Source organism: Lutra lutra, chromosome 18, assembly GCF_902655055.1.
Source record: "Lutra lutra chromosome 18, mLutLut1.2, whole genome shotgun sequence".
Taxonomy (NCBI): domain Eukaryota; kingdom Metazoa; phylum Chordata; class Mammalia; order Carnivora; family Mustelidae; genus Lutra; species Lutra lutra.
Genome location: NC_062295.1, coordinates 1072777 through 1097727, shown reverse-complemented (window position 1 = coordinate 1097727; position 24951 = coordinate 1072777). Strand labels below are relative to the sequence as shown.

General features: G+C 54.3%; 1 protein-coding gene across 2 annotated transcripts in view; it reads right to left on the bottom strand.

Moving 5' to 3' along the window:
• Positions 1–24951, bottom strand: part of GNPTG (N-acetylglucosamine-1-phosphate transferase subunit gamma) — a 27560-nt gene extending 2609 nt beyond the window's left edge. For both annotated transcript variants that reach the window (XM_047712752.1, XM_047712753.1), the window contains exons 1-3: positions 24858–24951; positions 24717–24774; positions 24568–24635 (exon numbers count right to left, since the gene is read on the bottom strand). In XM_047712752.1, coding sequence (XP_047568708.1) covers positions 24568–24635; positions 24717–24774; positions 24858–24909 — 178 coding nt within the window. In that variant the 5' untranslated portion in view covers positions 24910–24951. The remainder of the gene's footprint in view (positions 1–24567; positions 24636–24716; positions 24775–24857) is intronic.

The following is a 24951-nucleotide window of genomic DNA, read 5'->3' as shown; positions in this document are numbered from 1 at the left end:
TCAAAGAGCTCTGGAAAGCTGCTTCCACCACGGCCCGCACGGGCAGTCACAAGAGAAATTGGAAAACCCTGACACGAAGCCCGGACCACAGCCCAGACCCAGTGCTCACGGCTGCAGCTCCGACTCGGGCCACGAGCAGAGCGCGTCTTCACGGCATCGGAGACTAGACCAGGGGCTCGCCAGACACACACTAGCGGGATAGACAAGACGGGGCAGAGGCCGGAGAAAAGCCGGCAAACGCGACACTGGTTCTTCACGGAGCCCAGCAGGCTCCACGGCCTTCGGCAGGACCGCCAGCCCACCGCCGCGGCTCCTCCAGTCGGGCGGGACAGAGGGGACGTGGCTGGGTCCGCAGACACGAGACGCCGGGAGAAGCGCCAGCTGGCAGCTGACCCCTGTGACGTACACACGGTCCTGGAGACAGAGCCACTCCGTCCTACCCACGCGTCCCCAGAGCCTCCGGGGCCAGCGTCATCGCAGCACCAAAGTCACGGAGTTCCACGACGAGCACGAATGCGGAGCGCCCTCGCCAAGAACACCGCCGATGCCCTCCGACAGCAGGCCGGGGGCCCGCTCCATCCCAGGGGCTCGTCCGCAGCCGGCGCGCCCGCACCTCCAGCCGCCGGAGTAGCGCGTGGACGACGCAGCAGCCGCCCGTGAGCACAGAAGAGCAGGAAGGCGGCACCACGACAGAGGCCACCGAGGCGGACCCCAAAGCGCGCATCATGCTGGAGACACATGGCATGAGACTCCCCGCGCTGCCCCTCGGCTCTGCCCAGCTCTGCCTGCTCCGGCCCCGCGTGGCCCGTTCCCACCGGAGCAGTCAGGCACCAGAGAAAGAAAAGGCATCCGAACTGGAAAAGAATACGGTGACGTGGCCACGACGCAGTCCCCAAGTCTGTTCACGATGTCGCAGGACACAACAGTGCGGACGCTGGTGTGTTTCCCTCCGCTAACCATCCAGGACGCACATCACGCAGCTCCGCGTGGCAGAGCGCCGGGAAGGCGGGGGACGTGCAGACCGCGGACCCTGCAGCCGCGACCACAGACGCATGGACAGAAGCCCGTGTTCGCGGGCAGGAAACCTCAGTCCTAAAATGTGACAACTGCCCAAATGATGTGATCCGACCTGTATCAAATTCAGTAACGTTTCTTTGCAGAAATGGGGAAACCCATCATAAAATTAAAATAGAATCTAAAGGACCTCAAAGAGCCTGAACTATCTTAGAGTAAATGAATGAAACGGAAAAAAAAAAACCTCAATCCCTGGTTCCCAACTGTGCTTCGGAGCCGCGGAGAAACACCGCGGGGCGCTGGCACGCAGGCAGGGACAGCCGGGAGCCCACAGTCCTGGACGTTCGTCCCCACACCCTGACGTCAGGCCCACTCAGTGGGGAAAGGGCCGTCTTCTCAGCGGTGCCGGGAGAGGAAAGCGGACGCAGGACGACACGCGACCTTCCTTTACACCACGTACCGGGTAACTCCAGATGGGTTTGAGGCTAAGCCTAAAGCTTAGCAGAAAAGCAGAGAGGGAAGCCTTACGACACCGGCGTCCCCAGGGACTCCGTGGGCTCTGACCCCAGAGGCATTCTGAGGAACGACACCGATGAGCCGGCCTTGGGGTTTTAGGACTCGCGTGCCTTGGGGGCGCGTCCCCAGTGAGAGACGCCCGCAGGCGGCAAGGAAACAGGTGCAGCGGACACCGCCAGGACACACAGCTGAACCAGCGATGTCGCCGGAAATGCGCCGAGGGCTGAGGAGAGGGTTCTCTGAAGCAGCTCCAGACCTCCCCCGGGGAGCCGCAGCCCCGCGTCAGGCCAGCCGCGCTCACTCGCGCCGCACGGGAGGACCGCTGGCCCGGGTTGGGATCTGGAGGAGCACGCCGGGCCACTCGCTCCACGGTCGCCGGCACATTCTCCATCTGCTTTCCCTCCCGCTCACAGAGGACCCACCCACGGGTCCCTCGCTGTCGGGGAGGGTGGTCTGCGCGCACCTGCCCACGGCGTCCATTGAGAACCGCATGACTGCGGGCATGTGTCCTGAGTTAACACACGACTGTGAGTCCCCACAGCTCGAATCAGCAGAGCCCAGCTGTGTGCAGGCGGGAGCGTGACCTCACGGGAGGTCCCTCTCGCTGAGCTGAGAGCACACGCTTCACGAGTTCACAGTAAAGGCTGTGAGAGCGCGGACATCCTCATCTGCGTGGAAGAAGCAAAGAGGGGCGCGGGGGGGGCTCGGTCGGTGAAGCAGCTGCCTTCGGCTGTCATGATCCCGGGGTCCTGGATCGAGTGCGTCGGGCTCCCTCCTCTATGGGAGCTGCTTCCCCTCTGCTGCGCCCCGGCTTGTGCCCTCACTCTCACCCTCTCTGTCGGACAAATACAGTCTTTAAAAAACACAACCTCGGGGCGCCTGGGTGGCTCAGTGGGTTAAGCCGCTGCCTTCGGCTCAGGTCATGGTCTCAGGGTCCTGGGATCGAGCCCCGCATCGGGCTCTCTGCTCAGCGGGGAGCCTGCTTCCTCCTCTCTCTCTGCCTCTCTGCCTACTTGTGATCTGTCAAATAAATAAAAAATCTTTTTTTTTTTTTAAATTTTTATTTATTTATTTGACAGAGAGAACACAAGTAGGCAGATCACAGGCAGAGAAAGGAGGAAGCAGGCTCCCCGTGGAGCAGAGAGCCCGACGCGGGGCTCGATCCCAGGACCCTGAGATCATGACCTGAGCTGAAGGCAGGGGTTCAACCCTCTGAGCCACCCAGGTACCCCAAATAAAAATCTTTTAAAAAATAAACAAACAACCTCAAATTATTATTAAGAAGGTGGCACGGAAGTCTGCGCTGTGTTGGCGGTGGCTGTCGCCAGGCCGCCCCTCCCACAGGGCCCTCTGCAGTGCCCGTGGCCCCGCCGGGGGGCCTGGGCCTACACGAGCCCACCCAGGGTCATGAGCCCCAGCGACAGGGATACTGAGGGGTGACCCAGCAGCTGGGATGTCAGGGTAACAGGGCAGCGGGCCCCGAGCCAGGCGCAGACGGTGTCCCCGCGGGAAAGCGCGCTGCCGTTGGGGCAGGATCAGCCCTTCTGCTCGGTGAGCGCGAGGACACGCGTCCTTGACAGAACCGAGCGGGAGGAACGAGCAGGGGCGCACGGCCGCCCTGTCCCGCGCGGAGGCTGTGTGCGCAGACCGGCCGGCACGCTGGCGGCCCCCGCGCTCCCTCGCTGCGCCGGCGGAGACCGTCTCGGCTCGCTTCTTCGGGCTGTGGCTACACAGCACAAAGCGGGCAGGCGACGTCGCAGAATCGCTGCGATCAGACTGTGGAGGAGAAAAGCCTCGTCCCTACTGCAGAGCTGCGGTGGGGCTCGAGCTGGTGGAGCGCGCAGGAGGCTTCTGAGAAACCTGCGCGGGCCTGAGATGAAGGAGGGGGCGCTCCCTCTCGAACACCTCAGCTCTCAGGGCTCGATGGCCGCTCACGCGTGTCAGAAGTGCAACCGGGGGCCCCTGGCTGGCTCAGTCGGAGCAGCGCGCGACTCTTGGTTTCGGGGTCCCGACGCTGGGTGTGGCGATTATGAAAAAGCAAATACAAAACGAGCCGTTTCGTTGTGTCTGGGTGACGGCCGCCGGCTGACCGGGCGCGGTCTTGCCTGGAGGACACGGAGGTCTCCGACACGTCCCCGCTGCTCCCCGCTGGAAGAGACGGAGACAGACACCGCACGGGGCCGTCCCCACCCCGCACTAGCGGTGGTTCTCCCCCCGCTCCCCGAGGACATCAGAGCCCCGGGCCCAGTACGGTCGGGGCAAACAGCTGGTCACTCGGTCTTGCATTCTGAAGACCAGGATCGAAGCTCACGTTCTGGGAAACGCAGGAAATCCGCAGGAGAACTCTGGGTGCCGCGTCGCACGGAGTCCTGTGGGACCCGCCGCCCACCGTGACCAATCCCGGGCGCCCCGTGCTTGGCCCGGATGCCTGAGCCTGTGTCGCTGCCTTCGGCTCTTATGAATCCGTGATTAACTGATGTTCCCTTTGAAAATTAAGATTTTGTTGCTGGGAGAGATCACGTGTCACACTGAACGGAGGGAAATTTCCTCCCAGAACGGTCTTCGACTCTGGTTTGTGCTTCACGTGCTCCGGGTGGTTTCTCCGAGTTCGGCGAGACCGGAGCCCGCGCAGCCGCTACGATCGTGGTGCTCGTTTCCCCTTGATGTTTTAAATGCCAGACGGTCCGAGAACCACTGGCCCTCTCCCAGGTCTCCGACCTTTCGAGTTTTGACCTTAATCATTCCCTTAGAGAAAATCCTCACACTACGTTATTTTCATAAAACCCAAGATTTTCACGTGAAAGGGTTTGTTTTTGAAGAAATACTAACGGCTTTTAAAAGTGAAGCTTAGAGGGGCGCCTGGGTGGCTCAGTGGGTTAAGCCGCTGCCTTCGGCTCAGGTCATGATCTCAGGGTCCTGGGATCGAGCCCCACATCGGGCTCTCTGCTCAGTGGGGAGCCTGCTTCCTCCTCTCTCTCTGCCTGTCTCTCTGCCTGCTTGTGACCTCTGTCAAATAAGTAAAAATAAAAATTAAAAAAAAAAAAAGTGAAGCTTAGGGGCACCTGAGTGACTCAGTCATTGGGCGTCTGCCTTCAGGTCAGGTCACGATCCCAGGGTCCTGGGATCGAGCCCCGCATCAGGCTCCCTGCTCAGCTGGAAGCTGCTTCTCCCTCTCCCACTCCCCCTGCTTGTGCTCCCTTTCCCGCTGTGTCTCTCTCTAATAAATAAAAAATCTTAAAAAAAAAAAGGGCCGCCTGGGTGGCTCAGTGGGTTAAAGCCTCTGCATTCGGCTCGGGTCATGATCCCAGGGTTCTGGGATCGAGCCCCACATCTGGCTCTCTGCTCAGCGGGGAGCCTGCTTCCCCCTCCCCCCCACCTACCTCTCTGCCTACTTGTGGTCTCTGTCAAATAAATAAAATCTTTAAGAAAAAAAATAGTGAAGCTCAATAAACAGAACGAGGTTTTCCCGAGGCCGCATTTCCCGCGCCACTCACTGGGTGGCTCGGGGTCAATTCAGGTCACCCGGGAGCCCTGACAGAGCCCCCGCCTGCCCTGCCTAGAGCCACCCTCAGACTCCGCTTGCGGGAAGCCCGCGGTTCGCACTGAGGGACGCACAGGTCGGCGGGGAGGAGTGTGAGACGGGGGACGTCTGTCTTAGTCCACGAAACTAAGCCACCAAATATTCTGTAGGAAACTCTGTGAGCCACATACCACCCAGTACCACTATCACAAACGCGCGTCGTCACACATCCGAACCCTTCAGTCTGCAACGGATTATTCCAGACGCGAGCCGTCTCCTCTCCGGCCTGCGAGGCTCCGGGCCGTGTCCTCCCAACACCTGCAGAGCACGCGCCTGTGCGGTCACGTCGGCGCTTGCATCTGGGAATAAATGTCCCGGAAACGGGGACAGTCCTGAAGAAACTGTCTCCAGAGCTTCTGAAGCCGCCAGAACGCACCCAGCCTGGGCGGGCGCCCCACGGAGCCCTGCACCCCCAGCACGGAGCACCACCCACGCCCACGGCAGTGTTCTCGGTCCTTCTTTTTACATCTTTGTAAACAACCGCACTAAAAACCTCATAAATCGGGCCAGCGAAGATTAGGTTAGCTTTATGAAGGAATGTTCCAGTGAGGCGGAAGCAGCCGGAGAGGTAACTCTGTGCCCCCTACACGTCTCGTGCACACTCTGTAGAAAAATAGCTTGAACTCCTGTACATCGCCAACCAATGAGGCCCATTTAAAAATCACAGAATAATTTAAAATTCAACCTTTACAAAGCTGTTTTTTTTTTAAGATTTTATTTATTTATTTGACCGAGAGAGCTCACAAGTAGACGGAGAGGCAGGCAGAGAGAGAGAGAGAGGAGGAGGCAGGCTCCCTGCTGAGCAGAGAGCCCGATGTGGGACTCGATCCCAGGACCCCGAGATCACGACCTGAGCCGAAGGCAGCGGCTCAACCCACTGAGCCACCCAGGTGCCCCTACAAAGCTGTTTTGAAAGACTTTATATTTTTGTTGGGTAATTTTTAAAAAGATTTTATTTATTTGCAAGAAAACGCAAATGTGGGGTGAGCAGAAGGAGAGGGAGAAGCAGACTCCCTGCTGAGCAGGGAGTGGTTAACTGGTCATTTTCCCCAGGCCCTAAATGTAATAATCTACTAAACCATGTTTATGCTGTCCATTCTGTTTTTTCAGTTGGGAAAAAAGATGTTAAAAATATTTATAAAGGGGACACCTAGGTGGCTCAGTGGGTTAAGCCTCTGCCTTCTGCTCAGGTCATGATCTCAGGGTCCTGGTATCGAGCCCCGCATCGGGCTCTCTGCTCAGCGGGGACTCTGCTTCCCCCTCTCTCTCTGCCTGCCTCTCTGCCTACTTATGATCTCTGTCAAATAAGTAAATAAAATCTCTTAAAAAAATGTATTTATGAAGAAAAGTTGAAAGAGTGCATGGGTGGCTCAGTTAAGTATCCAACAGCCAATTCCTCCTTTCGGTTCAGGTCAGGATCTGAAGGTCATGAGATCAAGTCCCGTGTCTGGCTCCACAGAGAGTGTGGGTCTGCTTAAGACTCACTCTCCTGGGGCACCTGGGAGGGCTCAGTCATCGGGGTCTGCCTTCAGCTCGGGTCATGATCCCAGGGTCCTGGGATGGAGCCCTGCATCGGACTCCCCGCTCAGCAGAGAGTCTGCTTCTCCCTTTCCCACTCCCCCTGCCTGTGTTCCCTCTCTCGCTGTCTCTCTCTGTCAAATAAATAAATAAAAATCTTAAAAACAAACAAAACCTGTCTCTCCTCTGCCTCTTACCCTCCCCCTTCTCGCTTGCGCTCTCTAAAATAAATCTTTAAAAAACATTTTATGGGGCACCTGGGTGACTCAGTGGGTTAAAGCCTCTGCCTTCGGCTCAGATCATGATCTCAGGGTCCTGGGATCGAGCCCCGCATCAGGCTCTCTGCTCAGCAGGGAGCCTGCTTCCCCCCCGCACCTCTGCCTGCCTCTCTGCCTGCTTGTGATCTCTCTCTGTGTGTCAAATAAATAAAATCATTAAAAATTTTAATAAAATCATGAGTGAAAGAGGAGAGATCACAACCAACACCAAAGAAATACAATTATAAGGACATATTATGAGCAACCATACGCCAGCAAATCTGACAATCTAGAAGAAATGAATGCATTCCTAGAGACCTATAAACTACCACAACTGAACCAGGAAGAAATAGAAAACCTGAACAGACCCGTAACCAGTAATGAGATTGAAGCAATCATCAAAAACCTCCCAACAAACAAGAGCCCAGGGCCAGACGGCTTCCCAGGGGATTTCTACCGAACATTTAAAGAATTAATACCTGTTCTCCTGAAACTGTTCCAAAAAACAGAAATGGAAGGAAAACTTCAAAACTCATTTTGAGTCCAGAATTACCCTGATTCCCAAACCAAAGACCCCATCAAAAAGAGAATTACAGACCAATATCCTTGATGAACACAGATGCGAAAATTCTCACCAAAATACTAGCCAGTAGGATCCAACAGGACATTAAAAGGATTATTCACCACGACCAAGTGGGATTGATTCCAGGGCTGCAAGGTTGGTTCAATATCCGCAAATCACTCAATGTGATACAACACATTTATAAAAGAAAGAACAGGGGCACCTGGGTGGCTCAGTGGGTTAAGCCGCTGCCTTCAGCTCGGGTCGTGGTCCCGGGGTCCTGGGATCGAGCCCCACATTGGGCTCTCTGCTCAGCAGGGAGCCTGCCTCCCCCCGCTCTCTGCCTGCCTCTCTGCCTACTATGTGATCTCGGTCTGTTAAATAAATAAATAAAATCTTAAAAAAAAAAAAAAAAAGAAAGAACAAGAACCATATGATACTCTCAATAGATGCTGGAAAAGCATGTGACAAAGTCCAGCATCCCTTCCTGATCAAAACTCTTCACAGTGTAGGCATAGAGGGTACATACCTCAAGATCATCAAAGCCATCTACGAAAAACCCACAGCGAATATCATTCTCAATGGGGAAAAACTGAGAGCTTTTCCCCTAGGGTCAGGAACACGGCAGGGATGTCCATTATCACCACTGCTGTTCAACACTGTACTAGAAGTCCCAGCCTCAGCAATCAGACAACAAAAAGAAATGAAAGGCATCCAAATCGGCAAAGAAGAAGTCAAACTCTCACTCTTCGCAGATGATATGATACTCTATGTGGAAACCCCAAAAGACTCCACTCCAAATCTGCTAGAACTTGTACAGGAATTCAGTAAAGTGTCAGGATATAAAATCCATGCACAGAAGTCAGTTGCATTTCTCTACACCACCAACAAGACAGAAGAAAGAGAAATTAAGGAGTCGATCCCATTTACGATTGCACCCAAAACCATAAGATACCTAGGAATAAGCCTAACCAAAGAGGCAAAAAGGCAGGAGCTCCTGAGTGGCTCAGTGGGTTAAGCCTCTGCCTTCGGCTCAGGTCATGATCTCAGGGTCCTGGGATTGAGCCCCACGTGGGCTCTCTGCTTAGCAGGGAGCCTGCTTCCTCCTCTCTCTCTCTCTCTCTCTCTCTCTGCCTGCCTCTCTGCCTACTTGTGATCTCTGTCAAATAAATAAAAATAAAATCTTCTTAAAAAAAGATGCAAAGAATCTGTACTCAGAAAACTATAAAGTACTCATGAAAGAAATTGAGGAAGACACATAAAGAAATGGAAAAACATTCCATGTTCATGGATTGGAAGGACAAATATTGTGAAAATGTCTATGCTCCTAAACCAATCTACACATTTGACACAATCCCTATCAAAACACCATCAATGTTTTTCAAAGATCCGGAACAAATAATCCTAAAACTTATATGGAACCAGAAAAGACCCCGAATACTGAATGTTGCAAAAGAAAGCCAAAGTTGGTGGCATCACACTTCCAGACCTCAAGCTCTATTACAAAGCTGTCATCATCAAGACAGCATGGTACTGGCACAAAAACAGATACACAGATCAATGGAACAGAATAGAGAGCCCAGAAATAGACCCTCAACTCTATGGTCAACTCATCTTCCACAAAGCAGGAAAGAATGTCCAATGGAAAAAGGTCCCTTTAACAAATAGTGTTGGGAAAACGGGACAGCCACATGCAGAAGAACGAAACTGGACCCTGTCCTTACACCACACACGAAAATAGACTCAAAATGGATGAAGGACCTCAGTGTGAGACACGAATCCATCCAAATCCTTGAGGAGAACACAGGCAGCAACTTCTTCCACCCCAGCCGCAGCAACTTCTTCCCAGAAACATCGCCAAAGGCAAGGGAAGCAACGGCAAAAATGAACTATTGGGACTTCATCAGGATCAAAAGCTTTTGCACAGCAAAGGAAACAGTCAACAAAACCAAAAGACAACCGACAGAATGGGAGAAAATATTTGCAAACGACATATCAGATAAAGGGCTAGTGTCCAAAATCTATAAAGAACTTATCAAACTCAACACCCAAAGAACAAATAATCCAATCAAGAAATGGGCAGAGGACATGAACAGACATTTCTGCAAAGAAGACCTCCAGATGGCCAACAGACACATGAAAAAGTGCTCCATATCACTCGGCATCAGGGAAATACAAATCAAAACCACAATGAGATCCCACCGCACACGAGTCAGAATGGCTAAAATTAACAAGTCAGGAAATGACAGATGCTGGCGAGGATGTGGAGAAAGGGGAACCTCCTACCTTGTTGGTGGGAACGCAAGCTGGTGCAACCACTCTGGAAAACAGCATGGAGGTTCCTCAAAAAGTTGAAAACAAGAGCTTCCCTACGCCCTCACAATTGCACTACTGGATATTTACCCTAAAGATACAAACGTAGTGATCCCAAGGGGCACGTGCACCCAAATGTTTACAGCAGCAAAGTCCACAATAGCCAAACTACGTGATGTGGGAAACAGAAGCAGAAGAAACATTACTGAATCTCCTTACCCACTGACGGCCCTAGAAGCAGCAGCGCGGCATCCTCCAGGGACCAACTGCCTCCCCCTTAAGGCTCTGCTAAGGGCGAAGGACAATCCTAGCCTGACCGACCCCTGCCCCCAACCAGGATCCTGTAAGTCTGCTTTACCAACTACTTTGGAAACTATCTCTAAACCCTCCAAGATCCGTGTTGGCAATCATCCCCCGAGCATATGACCCACTGATACACATCTGAAGGGTCTCACGACACAGGTCTTATCACCAGTGATGAAAAACCTTTTTCCCAACAACAGCCAGCCCCTCGAGGTCCTGGAAACCTTGCTTCCAAAACTCCTCAGAGCCTTACACCATCCCTGACCCCCTCCCAACTTGCAAGCATGTAAAGGTCCACCCCTCGCAGTCCCGGGGCAGCAGCTCTTCCTCCCCACGGGTCCTGTCCTTGTGTTTTAATAAACCACCATTTTGCACCAAAGACGTCTCAAGAATTCTTTCCTGGTCATCGGCTCCAGACCTCACCCACGAACCTCACCTATGTCCTAAGACTTCATCATTCGGTGCCCGAACGTGGGGCTGTGAATCTTTACATCGGACTCTGAGCTTCGGGGCAAAATGGGCGAGTGCTTTGTCTCCTCTTCCTTTAGTCTCATTTCAGAGGCTCTTCAAGGAGCGCGGTCTTTCTGGAACACGTGCATGGCGACTGCTCAGGCTGGAGTCCTCTAGCCCGTGGCTGCTCCACGGGGAGGAGAACGCCTGACTTTTGGCTGGAAGTCAGTACCCCGGCCGGAATGGTAACGAGACCCATAACTGGATACCCTCTCTCCGTTCCTTTTGTCTTGGGCATGGGACAGCCACCTAAGTCGCCAGGACGGCTGCCAATCTTAAGACTCTGTGTGAGGTTTCCTCCTGACTGATCTAATGTGATCCCCTCCACATCCCTGGTCTAGCGCTTCTGGCCGCGGGACCTCCACTGGGAGCCGGCGAAACCAGTACCCGACTGAATTAAAATCCAACCAGACCGTTTCCTAGGGAAGCTGGCTGTAGGGACTATGTGTATTGGAATGTCGCTTAGACCATGATGGATTTCAGTCTTTACTGTTTCTTCTCAGTGTCCTCTACTAATTACTTAAAGCTACAAAATTGGGTAATTTCCCCTTGCCAAACTTTTCTAGTATTTTCCATGGGTTAAAATGGCAAGACAGAGGTGCCTGGGTGGCTCAGTGGGTTGAGCCTCTGCCTTCCGCTCAGGTCATGATCTCAGGGTCCTGGGATCGAGCCCCGCATTGGGCTCTCTGCTCAGCAGGGAGCCTGCTTCCCTCCCCCTCTCTCTGCCTGCCTCTCTGCCTGCTTGTGATCTCTTTCTCTGTCAAATAAAAAAATAAAATCTTAAAAAAAAAAAATGGCAAGACAGCATGCAACCTGCAGGAGAGACGATGGCACGGTGTGGCACGGTGTTTCAGTCCATTCACCAGGCACCCATCGGCAGCCTAGGATGCGAAGGGGTAGGGGAAGGGCGCCAGCACCCCTCCGGGGCCTTTTGTGGCAGGAATGCCTTCCTGAAAGGCAGGATTGTGCTCAGTAGCGATGTCTTGTGTGAGGGACGCCTCCGGTCGCTTTTGGCACCTGGAACCTCGGACGCATCCTGCATGGGACGCTGCCTGGGAGTCCCCCCTGACTGTGATAATGGACCTGGGAGTCGGGGGGTTGTGATAACGGACCTTCTCACTTTTCTAGGAACATGGGATTCTCTAATTCTGCTCCCACGGATTCTCCTTTGGGACGCCTTCTGACCCACTGGAAAACAATCTGGATTGCAAGATTTGAGGGAAAAAAGAACGGTCATCTTCTGTAACACTGAACGGCCTCAGTACTCCTTAGGAGACGAGGAGAGGTGGCCCCTACGTGGGACATTAAGTTTCACTCAATCTATCAGACCTCTTTAGCAAGGAAAAGGGCAACTGGACTGAAATCCCAGACGTCCAAGCCTTTATGGCCCTAGATCGGGGGTCCAGGCCTGCGGGCTTCTTGTACAGCAGGTCACCCTCAGCCCGGCTAACAGACCCCCCCACCACGGACAGTCTGGATGGTGACTAGACGTCTGAACAGCCCGATTCCGCTCGACAAAGCCGGGATGCTGGAGGAATGGCCGGCCAGCCCGAAGAGAGAGGACGCTGGCGCTGGTGCTCTCCCTCCTCCTTCCAAACCCCAAGACCCCTCTGCCTCCAGTCCCACTGGACAGACCAGGAGCGGGACTCCCGGCCTTCAGGAGCTCCGGCTGACAGTGGGGTGCGTCCTCCCAGGGAAGGTGCTCGTGGAGAAGTGGCACAATGAGGGGCCACGTCCCATCCTCCATGGCAGACCTGGCTCAGGACGACATTCTGACAATCCTCCTCACTCTACTGAAGGCTTCGAGAAGTACCTATTATGTTCGGGGGCACCTGGAAGGATGTGTTTATCATTTTAACTCGCCGTTGCTGCCCTGAGAAGTAACGAGTCTGGAAGACAGCACAGGGGTTGGCTGACGAGCAGCCGTGAGAGATCGGGGTGCCGCTGGCCCTCGCGCCGGAGGACACGAACTATCGGGAGAAGAGTCCGGGCGGAGAAAAACGAGACCTCATGATCGCTTGTTTAACAGAAGGAATGGAAAAGGGTTTCCTAACCCTGTGAACTTGGATCACGCTCAGGCGGTCACACGAGGAGCTGATGCTTCAGGGACGACGGGCCGCGGCGGCCGCAGACACACCCGCTCGCACCCCAGTCCGCCCGAGGCAGTGACCGGACTAAACACGCGTTTTACAGGCCAGTCGGCACCTGACATCCGTCGAAAACGAACTAAAATGGCTTTAGGCCCTCAAACTCCCATCCAGCGCCTACTAGAGGCAGCGACCGAAGTCTTTAATAACAGAGACACGGCCGGGGCGCCTGGGTGGCTCAGTGGGTTAAAGCCTCTGCCTTCGGCTCAGGTCGTGATCCCAGAGTCCTGGGATCGAGCCCCGCATCGGGCTCTCTGCTCAGCAGGGAGCCTGCTTTCTCCTCTCTCTCCCTCTGCCTGCCTCTCTGCCTACTTGTGATCTCTGTCTGTCAAATAAATAAATAAATCTTAAAAAAAAAAAATAACAGAGACATGGCCTTAAGGCAAGAAAAGCACCGCAGGGCTGAACCGCAGGGTAAGGTACAGGCGCCAACGACAGCGGCCACCACTGCGGGTTCCCCGCGGCACCAGACTCACCCCGGGCAAAAGAAAAGGCCGGTATCAGACGAAGAACTAGTGAGTCCCCCACTATACGTGTGGCCAGACCAGACACGGGAGCAAAGACGGTGCGAACACGCGCCCTCCACCAGGGCCACGTGCTGTCTGTGAAGAAACAGGACACTGGAAGAGAGACCGTCCTCCTCTCCAGAGAGAGGGAGACAGGACTCGCTTCCCCGCCCGAGAGCCAGAGCTGGAGGAGCCAGCGGGACGGGGCCCTGCCGCTGGTCCAGCTCCCTCTGCCATCAAGACAACCGAGCCCCGGCTCACCCTGGACGTGGGAGGTGACTTGAGCAGTTTTCTTACGGATGCAGGAGCCACGGGCTCTGGCCTTCCTCAGCACTCCGGCCCACCCGTCTTCTAACCCTACAACTGCCGGCACAGGAGAAACAGACGTGCCGCCGGACGGTACCTGGAACCTGCAGACACAAGAGGCAGCTGGCCGCTCAGGTTTTGCGGTCCTTCCGTCAGGTCCCAGCCGTCACGGGACGAGACTTCACGGGTAAACCGGTGGCCGATGCGCTCTTCCTACAGAGCCTGACGGCTTGTTTCTCTAATGTCTGGAGAGCTCAGGCCATACCCTACTACCCCCTCCAGTGTCTGGAAGGACGTAAGCCCACAGGTCTGGGACTGGGACACCCCGGGACGGGCTCTCACAGCCCGGCCCGTCAAGGCGGTCCTGAAGGACCCAACCGGCACGCGTCATAAATCCAAAACCCCTCAAACCCGAGGCGGAAGTTGGCTTACAACCGCTTACTGGTAAGTTTCTCAGACTTGGCATTTTAAAGCCTTGTCAGTCTCCTTAGAACACCCCAGTTTCACCAGTAAAAAAGCCATATGGATGGTCCAAGACCTGAGAGCTGTGAATGCGGCAGTAACGCCTGTCCATGCCGGCGTGCCGAGTCTGGACGCTGCTCTCGCTGCGTCCCTGGTGGTGCCGACTGGGTTACGGGATGAGACTCAGAAGACGGCTGGTTTTGCATCCCACTAAGGGAGGAGACACAGCTGCTGTCTGCCTTTGCGTGGACCTCACCTTCAAGGCCACGGGCTGCTCAATTAACCTGCGCAGCCTTGCCACAGGGACGCAGAAACAGTCCTCACCTACTCGGAGCCGCGCTCGGCAAAGATCTCGGTGAGATGCCCTCGTCCGAAGGGACAGTGAGTCCCTTACCAACGGCACTCCGACCTGCGGTCCCGCACAGGGGACCACTGATAAGGATTCTATAACCTTACTTAATTTCCTGGCGGAAAGAGGGTATCGTGCATCCCCTATAAAGGCACAAATATCTCTACAAAAGGTGCGCTATTTAGGGCACGCTCTAACACCAGGTCACCCTGTTCTAGCCACTGACAGGAAAAGGGCCGTGCCGGAACCCGAGCCTCCGACTACAGAAGAACCACCCGCGCTTTTCTAGGCACGGCAGGTTCTGCCGCGCGTGCATCCAGGCCTGGACTCAGCCAAGCCGCTGCATGACCCGCTAACGGCCCCGATGAGGGACCCTTGCTCCGGACTGAAGCTCAGCGCACGGCCGTTCGTTACGAGCCCAAGTCCTGTCAGCTCCAGCTCTGGCGTTCCCGAGCCGGGGAAAACCGTTCACTCCGTATGTACAAACGCAGGGCTGAGCCCTGGGAGCTCTCACGCAAAAAGGCAATGAAGCAAGGCCGGCGGGCGGCTTTTCAGAGTCACCGGCAGCGTAGCCAAGGGCGGCCGGCTTGTCTTTCGCGGAAACCGCCACAGCCCTCCTGGCAGAAGAGGCCTCAGAGCTCACAGCGGGACACACCTGACAGTGACGGCCCCCCAACAGGTCCGGCGCGTCTTAGAGACCGAGGGCCACCAACGGGTGGCGGGAGGCCGCCTTCCTGAACACCAGGCTGTGCTTCCGGATACACCCGAAGGAACGCTCACAACCTGTCGAGCTTTAAACCCAGCTTCTCCGATGCGCGCGCCTGACCGTCGCACTTCCACGGAACGTAGCTGCTCAGAGGTCACTGGTCTTGTCCATTCTAGCGGGCCGGGGTGAAGACTTCCCGCCTGGAAGTGCAGATGGCGACTGGCCTACTGGCGGCAGCGGCTGCGCGGCTAAGGGAGAACGAAAGGCTGCGTATGCCACAGTTCATCTGATGAAAGCTTCTGAGGCAAAACACTTTTTTTTTTTTTAAAGATTTTATTTATTTGACAGACAGAGATGGCAAGCAGGCAGAGAGGCAGGCGGAGGGAGAGAGGAGGAAGCAGGCTCCCTGCTAAGCAGAGAGCCCAATGTGGGACTTGATCCCAGGACCCTGGGACCATGACCTGAGCCGAAGGCGGAGGCTTAACCCACTGAGCCACCCAGGCGCCCAGCAAAACACTTTTTAATAAATACTTCTGCGCAGGGGCACCAGGGCACCTCAGTGGGTTGAGCCTCTGCCTTCGGCTCAGGTCATGATCTCGGGGTCCTGGGATCGAGCCCCACAATGGGCTCTCTGCTCAGCGGGGAGCCTGCTTCCTCCTCTCTCTCTGCCTGCCTCTCTGCCTGCTTGTGATCTCTGTCAAATAAATAAATAAAATCTTTAAAAATAAATAAATAAATAAATAAAAATACATCTGGTGGAGTAAACCTAAAAGCCGTGATAAAACAGGTCTGCCGATCCCGTGTTGTCTGTGCCCAGGTAAATCCGGGAGGCGCAGCTCAACCTCCTGCTCTCTTAAAACCAGCCCAAAGGCGTGGATCCTCTCCAGGAGAGCACTGGCAACCTGATTTCACACAAAGGTCACCTTGCAGAGGCTCCAGGTTTCTATTAGTGTTGCTGATACCTTCACTGGATGGGTTAAGACCTTTCCCAGGGACACGGAAGAGCTGCAGAGATAACTAAGATGTTATTGTGGGACATTATTCCTAGATTCGGCCTTCCCTGATCTCTCCAGAGTGACAACCGTCCTCTTTTTACTGCGCAAATAACTCAACAAACAGCCCAAGCATTAGAAATTAAATAATTCCCGCATTCAGCCCGGCATCCACGATCCTCCAGGAAGTAGAAAAGGCTGGTCAAACTCTAAAACACCACCTTGCTAAACTCAGTCTAGAAACCCAGGAAAATCGGGTCACTCTCTTGCCATCAGGACCTCTCAGGGTAAGGACTGCTTCGAAACAACCTCAGGGACTCAGCCCTTTCTCAGCCATTTCTCTCTGCAGATCTGTTATTACATGAAGGTTCTAATGCTTTACTGAATTACTCACTGGAAGCCGGCTTATTCATGAGTTACTTAATGCATCTACTAATCATTTACTCCCCAAACCTGACTTAACTACAACTGAAAACCCACCCCGTGCGAGTCCCGGAGGCATGTCTTATTGAGAAAACTGGAAGTCGGCTAGAGCAGCAAACCTACATCCAAAACAGAAAGGTCCTACAGGGTCATCCACGTACTCCCACTGCGGTAAAGCAGGAAGGCCGTGCTCCACGGGCTCGGGTACCTAGAATAAAGGCTGCACCCCCGGCATGGGAGCCCGGTGAGCAGACTGCGGGCTTTCTTTCTCCTGTGAACCTGTACAAGACCTCAAACTGCTCTTCAACGAAAATGAAGGCCATGTTTCTTCTCTTCATGTTCCTCTCGCCTGTCCTGACTGACAGCTCCTTTCTACAGCGGGCACAGTACTACACTGAGCTGCGAAATGAAACGGGGCGCTGGGCATGGGGAATGGTGCCGTGGCCAGTACGTCGGGGCTACCCTGGTGGGCTTCCCCTTCACAGTGCACAGACCGGCACCCTCTACGTGACTGTGTTTCAGAAACAATATGAGGAGACAGTGCTTGTCGGGATAAGGCTGTCACTAATCAACAAGTTCCTCCCTGGCCCACAGTCGGTAAGACACCAGGACGTAATCAAACCTTCTCATATCCTCAAACTATTAAAGTCCTAACTGACCTCACAAACCCACAAATTAACCCCCACCAACCAGGGCCGCAGCTACAAACCCCCACTGGTCATGGTCCTGCGCAGAGCGTGCATCAAACCTGGGATACTTACTGGTGGCTCACAGCCGCTACGGGACAGCTCAGTCACAAGGCAGTTTTATGCTGGGAGCAAAGACATCCTACACATGATACTTGTACAAGTAGCGCACGACGCCTGGGATGGCCAGCATTGCGTGTCCCCACATAATAGCGCTCCCGGCCACCGACTGGTTTGCTACTGACCGGGTAAGGCTACCCGGCGTCACACGGCCAGCGCCAAATGGAACCCACTGGATACGTGAACTACCTGGGGCCCCGGCTTCCTGCAGGGTGGGTACAGGCTGCTGCGCCTTAGGGTTTGCCCAGAGTCACGGACGCATTACCAAAATCCCCACTACCCCGGTGAACCTACCCAATTTAAAGCAAAGAGGGACACGATGTTTCTAAATGGTATCATCACTTCCCATCCGTTTCTGCTCTGTCCGCAGGGCCAGAGGGTGGCATCTGGGAGGGAGAAGCCCTTCGTAACTACACCGTGAAGGCGCTCAGTGAGTAACTAAACGGCATCTCCCTTCCTAGTATCGAAGAGACACAGGCACGGGGCAGTCCTGCGGTCCTGCGGGACAGGACCTGGCGTGTCCGAACAGCCGCGCAGGGCGACGCAGGCGCCATCGTCAAGGCAGGATGCTGTGTGTACCCCCCAGACCACCACGGAACGGCACAGGACTCACGAGAGACACGAACGCCCACACAGGGGCTCTACAGGAGCCTGCGCTCTCTCAGGCATCTGTTACGTTCCTGGTTTGAAGGAGGACTATGGTCGGTGATTAACCATCTCCTCCGCGGACTTCTCGTTCTTACAGCCTTGCTAATCCTAATGTGTCGCCTCCTTCAGTGTTTCTCCACTTGGGCCGAGACTCCGCGGCTGCAACGGCTTCCCGACGACAGACGATCCTGAACCACACACAGACACCTCGTCGCTGCCAGCGCAGGACTTTCGTAGCTCGCCCGCACACTCCTCACCTGAGCGGTGCTGACCGCGGGCAGGGACAGCTCTACACGTCTCTTCAGCAGGAAGAAGTTATGGAAGATGAGACCTTCTGCCCTCAACAACCTCAAAGAGTTAAGGATCAAAACTGTTCAGAGGGGAATGATGTGGGAAACAAGGCAGAAGAAACATTACTGAATCTCCTCACCCACTGACGGCCCTAGAAGCAGCAGCGCAGCATCCTCCAGGGACCAACTGCCTCCCCCTTAAGGCTCTGCGAAGGGCGAAGGGCGGGCAAAGGGCCATCCTAGCCTGACCGACCCCTGCCCCCAACTGGGATCCTGAAGTCCGCCTTAACTGCTCCTTAGGAAAGTATCTCTGAACCACCCAGGGTAGTGCTGACAAACGTTCCCAAGCATACGGCCCACTGACACCTCTAAGGGGTCTCACAACACGGGTTTTATTACTGTTCATGAATCACCTTTTTCCCAACAACAGCCAGCCCCTCGAGGTCCTGGAAACCTTGCTTCCAAAACTCCTTAGAGACTTAGGCCATCCCCGACCCCCTCCCAACTTGCAAGCATATAAGGGTCCACCCCTCGCAGCCCCGGGGCAGCAGCTCTTCCGGCCCACGGGTCCTGTCCCCGTGCTTCAATAAACCACCATTCTGCATCAAAGATGTCTCAAGAATTCTTTCTTGGTCATCGGCTCCAGACCTCACCCACCGAAGCTCACCTAGGTTCTAGAACTTCATCACTTGGAGAGAACCTACATGTCCGTCAACAGAGGAATGGAGAAAGAAAATGTGGTGTATGTACACAACGGAATACCATGCAGCCATCGAAAGAAACGAAATCTTGCCATTTGCAACGAGGTGGACGGAACTAGAGGGATTATGCTTAGTGAAATAAGTCAATCGGAGAAAGACAACTATCGTATGATCTCCCTGATAGGAGGAATTTGAGAGCCAGGACGGGGTGGGGGGGCAGGGAGGGAAAAAAATGAAACAAGATGGGACCAGGGAGGGAGACAAACCATAAGAGACTCTTTAACCCACTGAGCCACCCAGGCGCCCCCATAAGAGACTCTTAATCTCAGGAAACAAACTGAGGGCTGCTGGGGGATGGGGCTGGGGGATGGACATGGGGGAGGGTACGTGCTACGGTGAGTGCTGTGAGATGTGCATGATGATTCACAGACCTGCCTGGGGGAAATAATACATCATATGTTAATTTAAAAGAATTAAAAAAGAAAAACACCAAAAAATGAAAACAAAAAACCCACAAAGGAGCACAGCTGCACCCACATCAAGAACTCACCCCAGAAACACGAGCTGTGCGAGCCCCAGGCACTGTGACCCAAGCCTGAGTGAAAAGGAAAACTCCGGCGGGTCCAGCCGCACACGGCGTGGATGCTGAAAGCAGAAGAGAATTTTAAAGCAGCTACTACAGGTGCTCAAGGGAGTAACAGGAAACAGGGACCGACAGTCGCAGCAGTCACGCAGAAAAAACTGGAATTCTGGAAATGAAAGGCAGGTCAGAAATAGCAATGTAAATGCATCAGTATATAAAACACGAACTCGTCATGGCTGAGTGGGGCTCGCGGCAAGGATACAGGTCGGCTCTGCATTCAGGGACCTACGCTCGCGTCTGGATCAAAGGCCCAAGACACCGAACAATCGCCCCATCGGGTGCAGAGGAGCCCCTGCCAAAATCCGCCCCCTGCGCGCCGCAGAGCGTGGGCGGGCAGGCCCAGCTGGGGACCTCGTCTCCCCTGGCGACAGAGGGGCGCCGGGCAAGGAGCGCGGAGGGACGGAGGCTGCTTGGTGGCACAGGTCGGCCCGAGCGAGAGGCGGGAAAGGCTGAGGACCAGAAAGGGGAAAACAAAAGGGTCTCTCCTCCAGCCAACAGGAATCTGGACTCTTCAGCTCCACGGGAACGCAGTGAACTAGATTCAGAACGTGGGAAACAAATGGCCCAATTTCTTCGATAAAGCAGCTGTGAGGAAACAGGGGGCGGAGCTCTAGATCCGGACGCGCAGCGCAGGAGCCACGACACACGGAGCGGAACCGGGCTCGCCCAAACCAGCTCCTGAACACGGGGGACCATCAGACACCTGAAGCACGGATGGATTTTTACCGAAGGAATTAGTGCTCATCTTTTCCTAAGTGTGACAAAAACAATGTGGCTACGCCCTTAGGACGTCCACACGGAAAGATTTACAGACGATCTGAGCTGTGAGATCAGCCGCGGCGTGACGGCCTCAGCGGGAGCCGCGGTCTCCAAGGCCTTCCCGCCACTTTCCCACCCGCGCCCAACCGGCCCTATCACAAACTGTTCAAAAATAAAAATCAGGCGCCATCGGCTGAGCGCCCGCCTCTTGGTTTCGGCTAAGGTCACGATCTCGAGCTCGTGAGATCAAGCCCCGGGTGGGGCTCTGGGCTCAGTGAGGGGTTTGCTCGGGATTCTCTCCCTCTGCCCCTCTTAGCCCCCCCCAACCTTGCTTGTGAGCTCTTTCTCTAAAATAAATACATCTTAAATAAAAAACCACCTTATAAACAAACGGTTTTAGGGGCGCCTGGGTGGCTCAGTGGGTTAAGCCTCTGCCTTCGGCTCAGGTCATGAGCCCGGGGTCCTGGGATCGAGCCCCGCATCGGGCTCTCTGCTCAGCGGGGAGCCTGTGTCCTCTCTCTCTCTGCCTGCCTCTCTGCCTACCTGTGATCTCTGTCTGTCACATAAATAAATAAAATCTTAAAAAATAAAAACGGTTTTAAAGTTCAGTAAAAACCCTAAGCGGGAAAGATGCACATCAGGCACTAGCAGTGAGCACAGGCAGAAACATTTGCCCCAAGTGCTCGTCAAACTGCTTAGTGGACGCGGATGTGGTCAGCCTTGTAGCCCAGAGCTCTGAGGTCCATGTCTGGTTGGATACACCCTAAAATGAACTGCATCAAAACTCCAACATCACCCTCTCGTTTCATGGTTACTAGTACCACTATTACTATAAACACAAAGCTATTTTATACTATTTTATGTAATTAAGGAAGTAAGTCAGTAGACGTATTTATGTAATTAAGGAGTCCAGCTTTTCAATGTTAGAAAAAGATGGGGATAAAACCCAGTCCTGCAGTACTACATTTCAATTGGAAACTTAAAGTCACGTGGGTCTTCCTACACACACACACACACACACACACACACACACACACACACGCATGTGTATCCTCTTTCAAATAATGAGACAAGAAGCTGAAAAACTCTAGGTCCACGGTCCATGTACCATCACGCAGCCTCTCCCACCGCCTACCCAGCTCTGGTTCATCACCTCGACTACGACACGGACATACACGCGTGACACGATCAACTATGGGCCACACTCGGGCTCCGGTTTTACATGCACCAATAAGAAAGAGCAGAGATACACACCACCACGAGGACTCCCGGAAACACAAGGCCAGAAAGAAACCAGACATGGGGATCTGTGTGCTGGGACGCCATGTAGCTGCAGGCCACGCACAGAGGAGACCCATCCACAGTGACAGACACCGGAAAGGGAGGAGGAGGATCTGGAAAGGAACATAGTCATATTCTGGGTGACAGACCTGTTCTCCACCTTGTTTTTGGTAACCAGGACATGGATGTGACCAACTGTCACACATCAGCCCCATAAAAATAGTTTCAGTCTGAGCCAATAATGATCTTCAAAAAGAAAAGAGAAAGGAAGGGAGAGGAAGGGTCTTCCTGTCAGACAATCAGCTAGGAGATGCGGAAGGCACGAGAGCAGTAGAAAGCGGTCACACACTCTCCTCCTCCCATGGGGTAGAGCATGAGACTCCTGGGCACAGAGGTCGCTCCAAGCCCAGGGACAGCTTGAAGTCCACAGGCCAAGAACAGAGGCAAAAGTCTGTGTCAACACTGGAGAGACCCTGGCCACGCTGTGCCACAGCCAAACCCTGACCTCCCACATGAGGCCACACGTGGTCCGCTGCCTTGCTAGGAAGGATCCGTGTCCAGACTGCTGGACTTGACCACCTGACCGCAGTCAAGCTTCCCAGCTATCTTCCTGCTCATGGAGCACACGCCGCAGGAAGAGGACAAGGCCAATGACTAAACCAGACCGATCCAGGAGGTCATCCTCCAAGACAACTGGCCCGAACTCCTCCCAACTCAAAATTATGAAAGGCTTTTTTATTTTTATTCATTTTTTAAAAGATTTTTATTTATTTGACAGAGAAAGACCACAAGTAGGCAGAGAGGCAGGTAGAGAGAGAGAAAGGGAAGCAGACTCCCTGCTGAGCAGAGAGCACGATGCGGGGCTCGATCCCAGGACCCTGAGATCATGACCTGACCGGAAGCCAGAGGCCCAACCCACTGAGCCACCCAGGCGCCCATGAAGGCCTTTTTTTAACGGAGATACAGTGTAGAGGGACCTGTTCCAGATTTAAAACTAGACACCTGGGGCGCCTGGGTGGCTCAGTGGGTTAAGCCTCTGCCTTCGGCTCAGGTCATGATCTCAGGGTCCTGGGATCGAGCCCCACATCGTGCTCTCTGCTCAGCAGGGAGCCTGCTTCCCTTCCTCTCTCTCTGCCTGCCTCTCTGCCTACTTGTGGTCTTTCTCTGTCAAATAAATAAAATAAACGAAACTCAATTATTTAAAACAAACAAACAAACTAGACACCTGACTAACCAAAGACACGTGTGAGCCTTGAATAATCCTGGGATGGGGGGCAGCTGTGAAGAGCACTGAGGCAACCAGGGACGCGGACTGCTTAGAGTACACATTGGCTAATTTTGGGGGCTGGGGAACCCATACTGGAACTCTTTAGGGACAAAGCGTCATAACGTCTATAACCTGGTTTCAAACTCGCTTTTTTCAAAATGGTAACGGAAAGGAAGACCAGGCGAGTGGGAAACGTTCACGGAGGCCCAGAGCATGCTGGTGTTCACGGTCCCGTTTCTCCATTTTTCTTTTTGATACTTTTAGTAATAAAAAGCAAGGATAGATTTGTCACATCTGTTCCCTCTCTGACTTCATCCCACACATCCTCAACCCTGCTGGCTTGGGCCCCCCCTTTTGCTGTACCCCTCTTCCCAAGTATCCCCATCCCCGCCTCATGTCCTTTCCTCCTTCTGCTTCGGACCAAAATGTCATTTCTCAGCTTTTTCCTGACTCCCCTATTTAAAATGTCAATTCCAAGGGGCTCCCAGTGGCTCAGTCCCTAGAGCATACGCCTCTTGATTTTGGAGTCCTGAGTTTGAGCCCCACAATGGGTGTACAGTTCACTTAAGAATAGTTAAAAATAGGGGCGCCTGGGTGGCTCAGTGGTTAAAGCTTCTGCCTTCGGCTCGGGTCATGATCTCAGGGTCCTGGGATCGAGTCCCACATCGGGCTCTCTGCTCAGCGGGGAGCCTGCCTCCTCCTCCTGTCTCTCTCTGCCTGCCTCTCTGCCTACTTGTGATCTGTCAAATAAAAATTTAAAAAAAAAAAAAAAAAAAAAAACAAAACTTTAAGAATAGTTAAAAATAAAATAAAATGGCAATCACCAAAACAACACTCACCTCTTCACACACATACAGTATCTTTCTCCGCTTTCCACACCTACAGAGTAATTCTCGTCATCAAGCATCCCACACTTCCCCTACTTCTTGGTTTACCCTGTGAGCGCACACACACTCCACCCATTAGACTGTCACCTCCTGGCAAACAAACGCTCTGTTTTGCTCATTTCTGCATTCCCACCACACACCCTACCACACAGTATGCTCAATAAAAAACAATACCGGGTTTCTGCTTCCCGACCCCGCGACTCCACTTCTGGGATCCCGCCTTAGGAAACCGCGCACCCGGCTCAGGAAGAGTCCGGATGAGGAATGTTCTGCACAGCACTGCTTCTGACGGCCAACGAGCTTAAACAGAACGTTTCATGATACAGGAATGCAGCGCCATCCTCTAACAGACCAAGCATCAAGTGAAAAGCGTGGAGGCCGGTGGAACTCCCCACCAGGAGGACACACAGTGATTCCCAACACCAAATGAGCAAACCTGTGTAGCTCGCGCTGTTCGAAAAAAGGCAAAAGATACTTTTTAAAAAACAGCGGCAGAAAGCACCAAAGCACATTAATGCACGTTTTTCCTTGTACGTTTAGGCACGTAAAAGCACAAAAGACGTCAGTGCCCAACGGTTAACGGAAATCACCTCCACAACAAGAACTAAAGCGAACTCATCCGCACAACCTGTTTAACTGGTACTAGAACGTTCTGGAAATGCTAACGCTGGTGCACTCGAAGACTGAGCAGCTGACAAGCGAACGCACGCGCCCCGCGCCCTTCCAAGGGCCCTCCTCCCAGGCTGCTCCGTCCACCCGCGGGGCCTTCCCGCTCCCCTCCCTGGTCGCCCCCATGGGCGCGGCCAGGGCCCCGCACTCACCAGACACGGGTGAAGGGTCCTTCTTGGGCTGGAGGCGACTGGTCTGGGGCAGGAACGGGTTGTTGAGCCTGCGAGAAGCGGCAGGGTCAGCGGCAACCGAGCTCGGGGCTGTCCCTCCGCGCCCCGCCGCGCCCCGCGAGGCCGCTCACCCGAACGCGTTGGGCTCCTCCACCACTTTCATCTTGGCGGCAGCGGCGGGCGCGGGCCCTGCGGGGAAGCGGGCGGTAAGGAGGCGCGCGGGAGGCGGGGGGCGGCGCACGCGAGGGGCCCCGGAGCGCAGCGACACTAACCGCGCGCCGCGAGCCCCAGCAGCAGCAGAAAGCCGGCCAGCCCCGCCGCCATCGCTCCGCCGCGCGCGCGGTCACGTGGGCGCCGCCCGGTCAC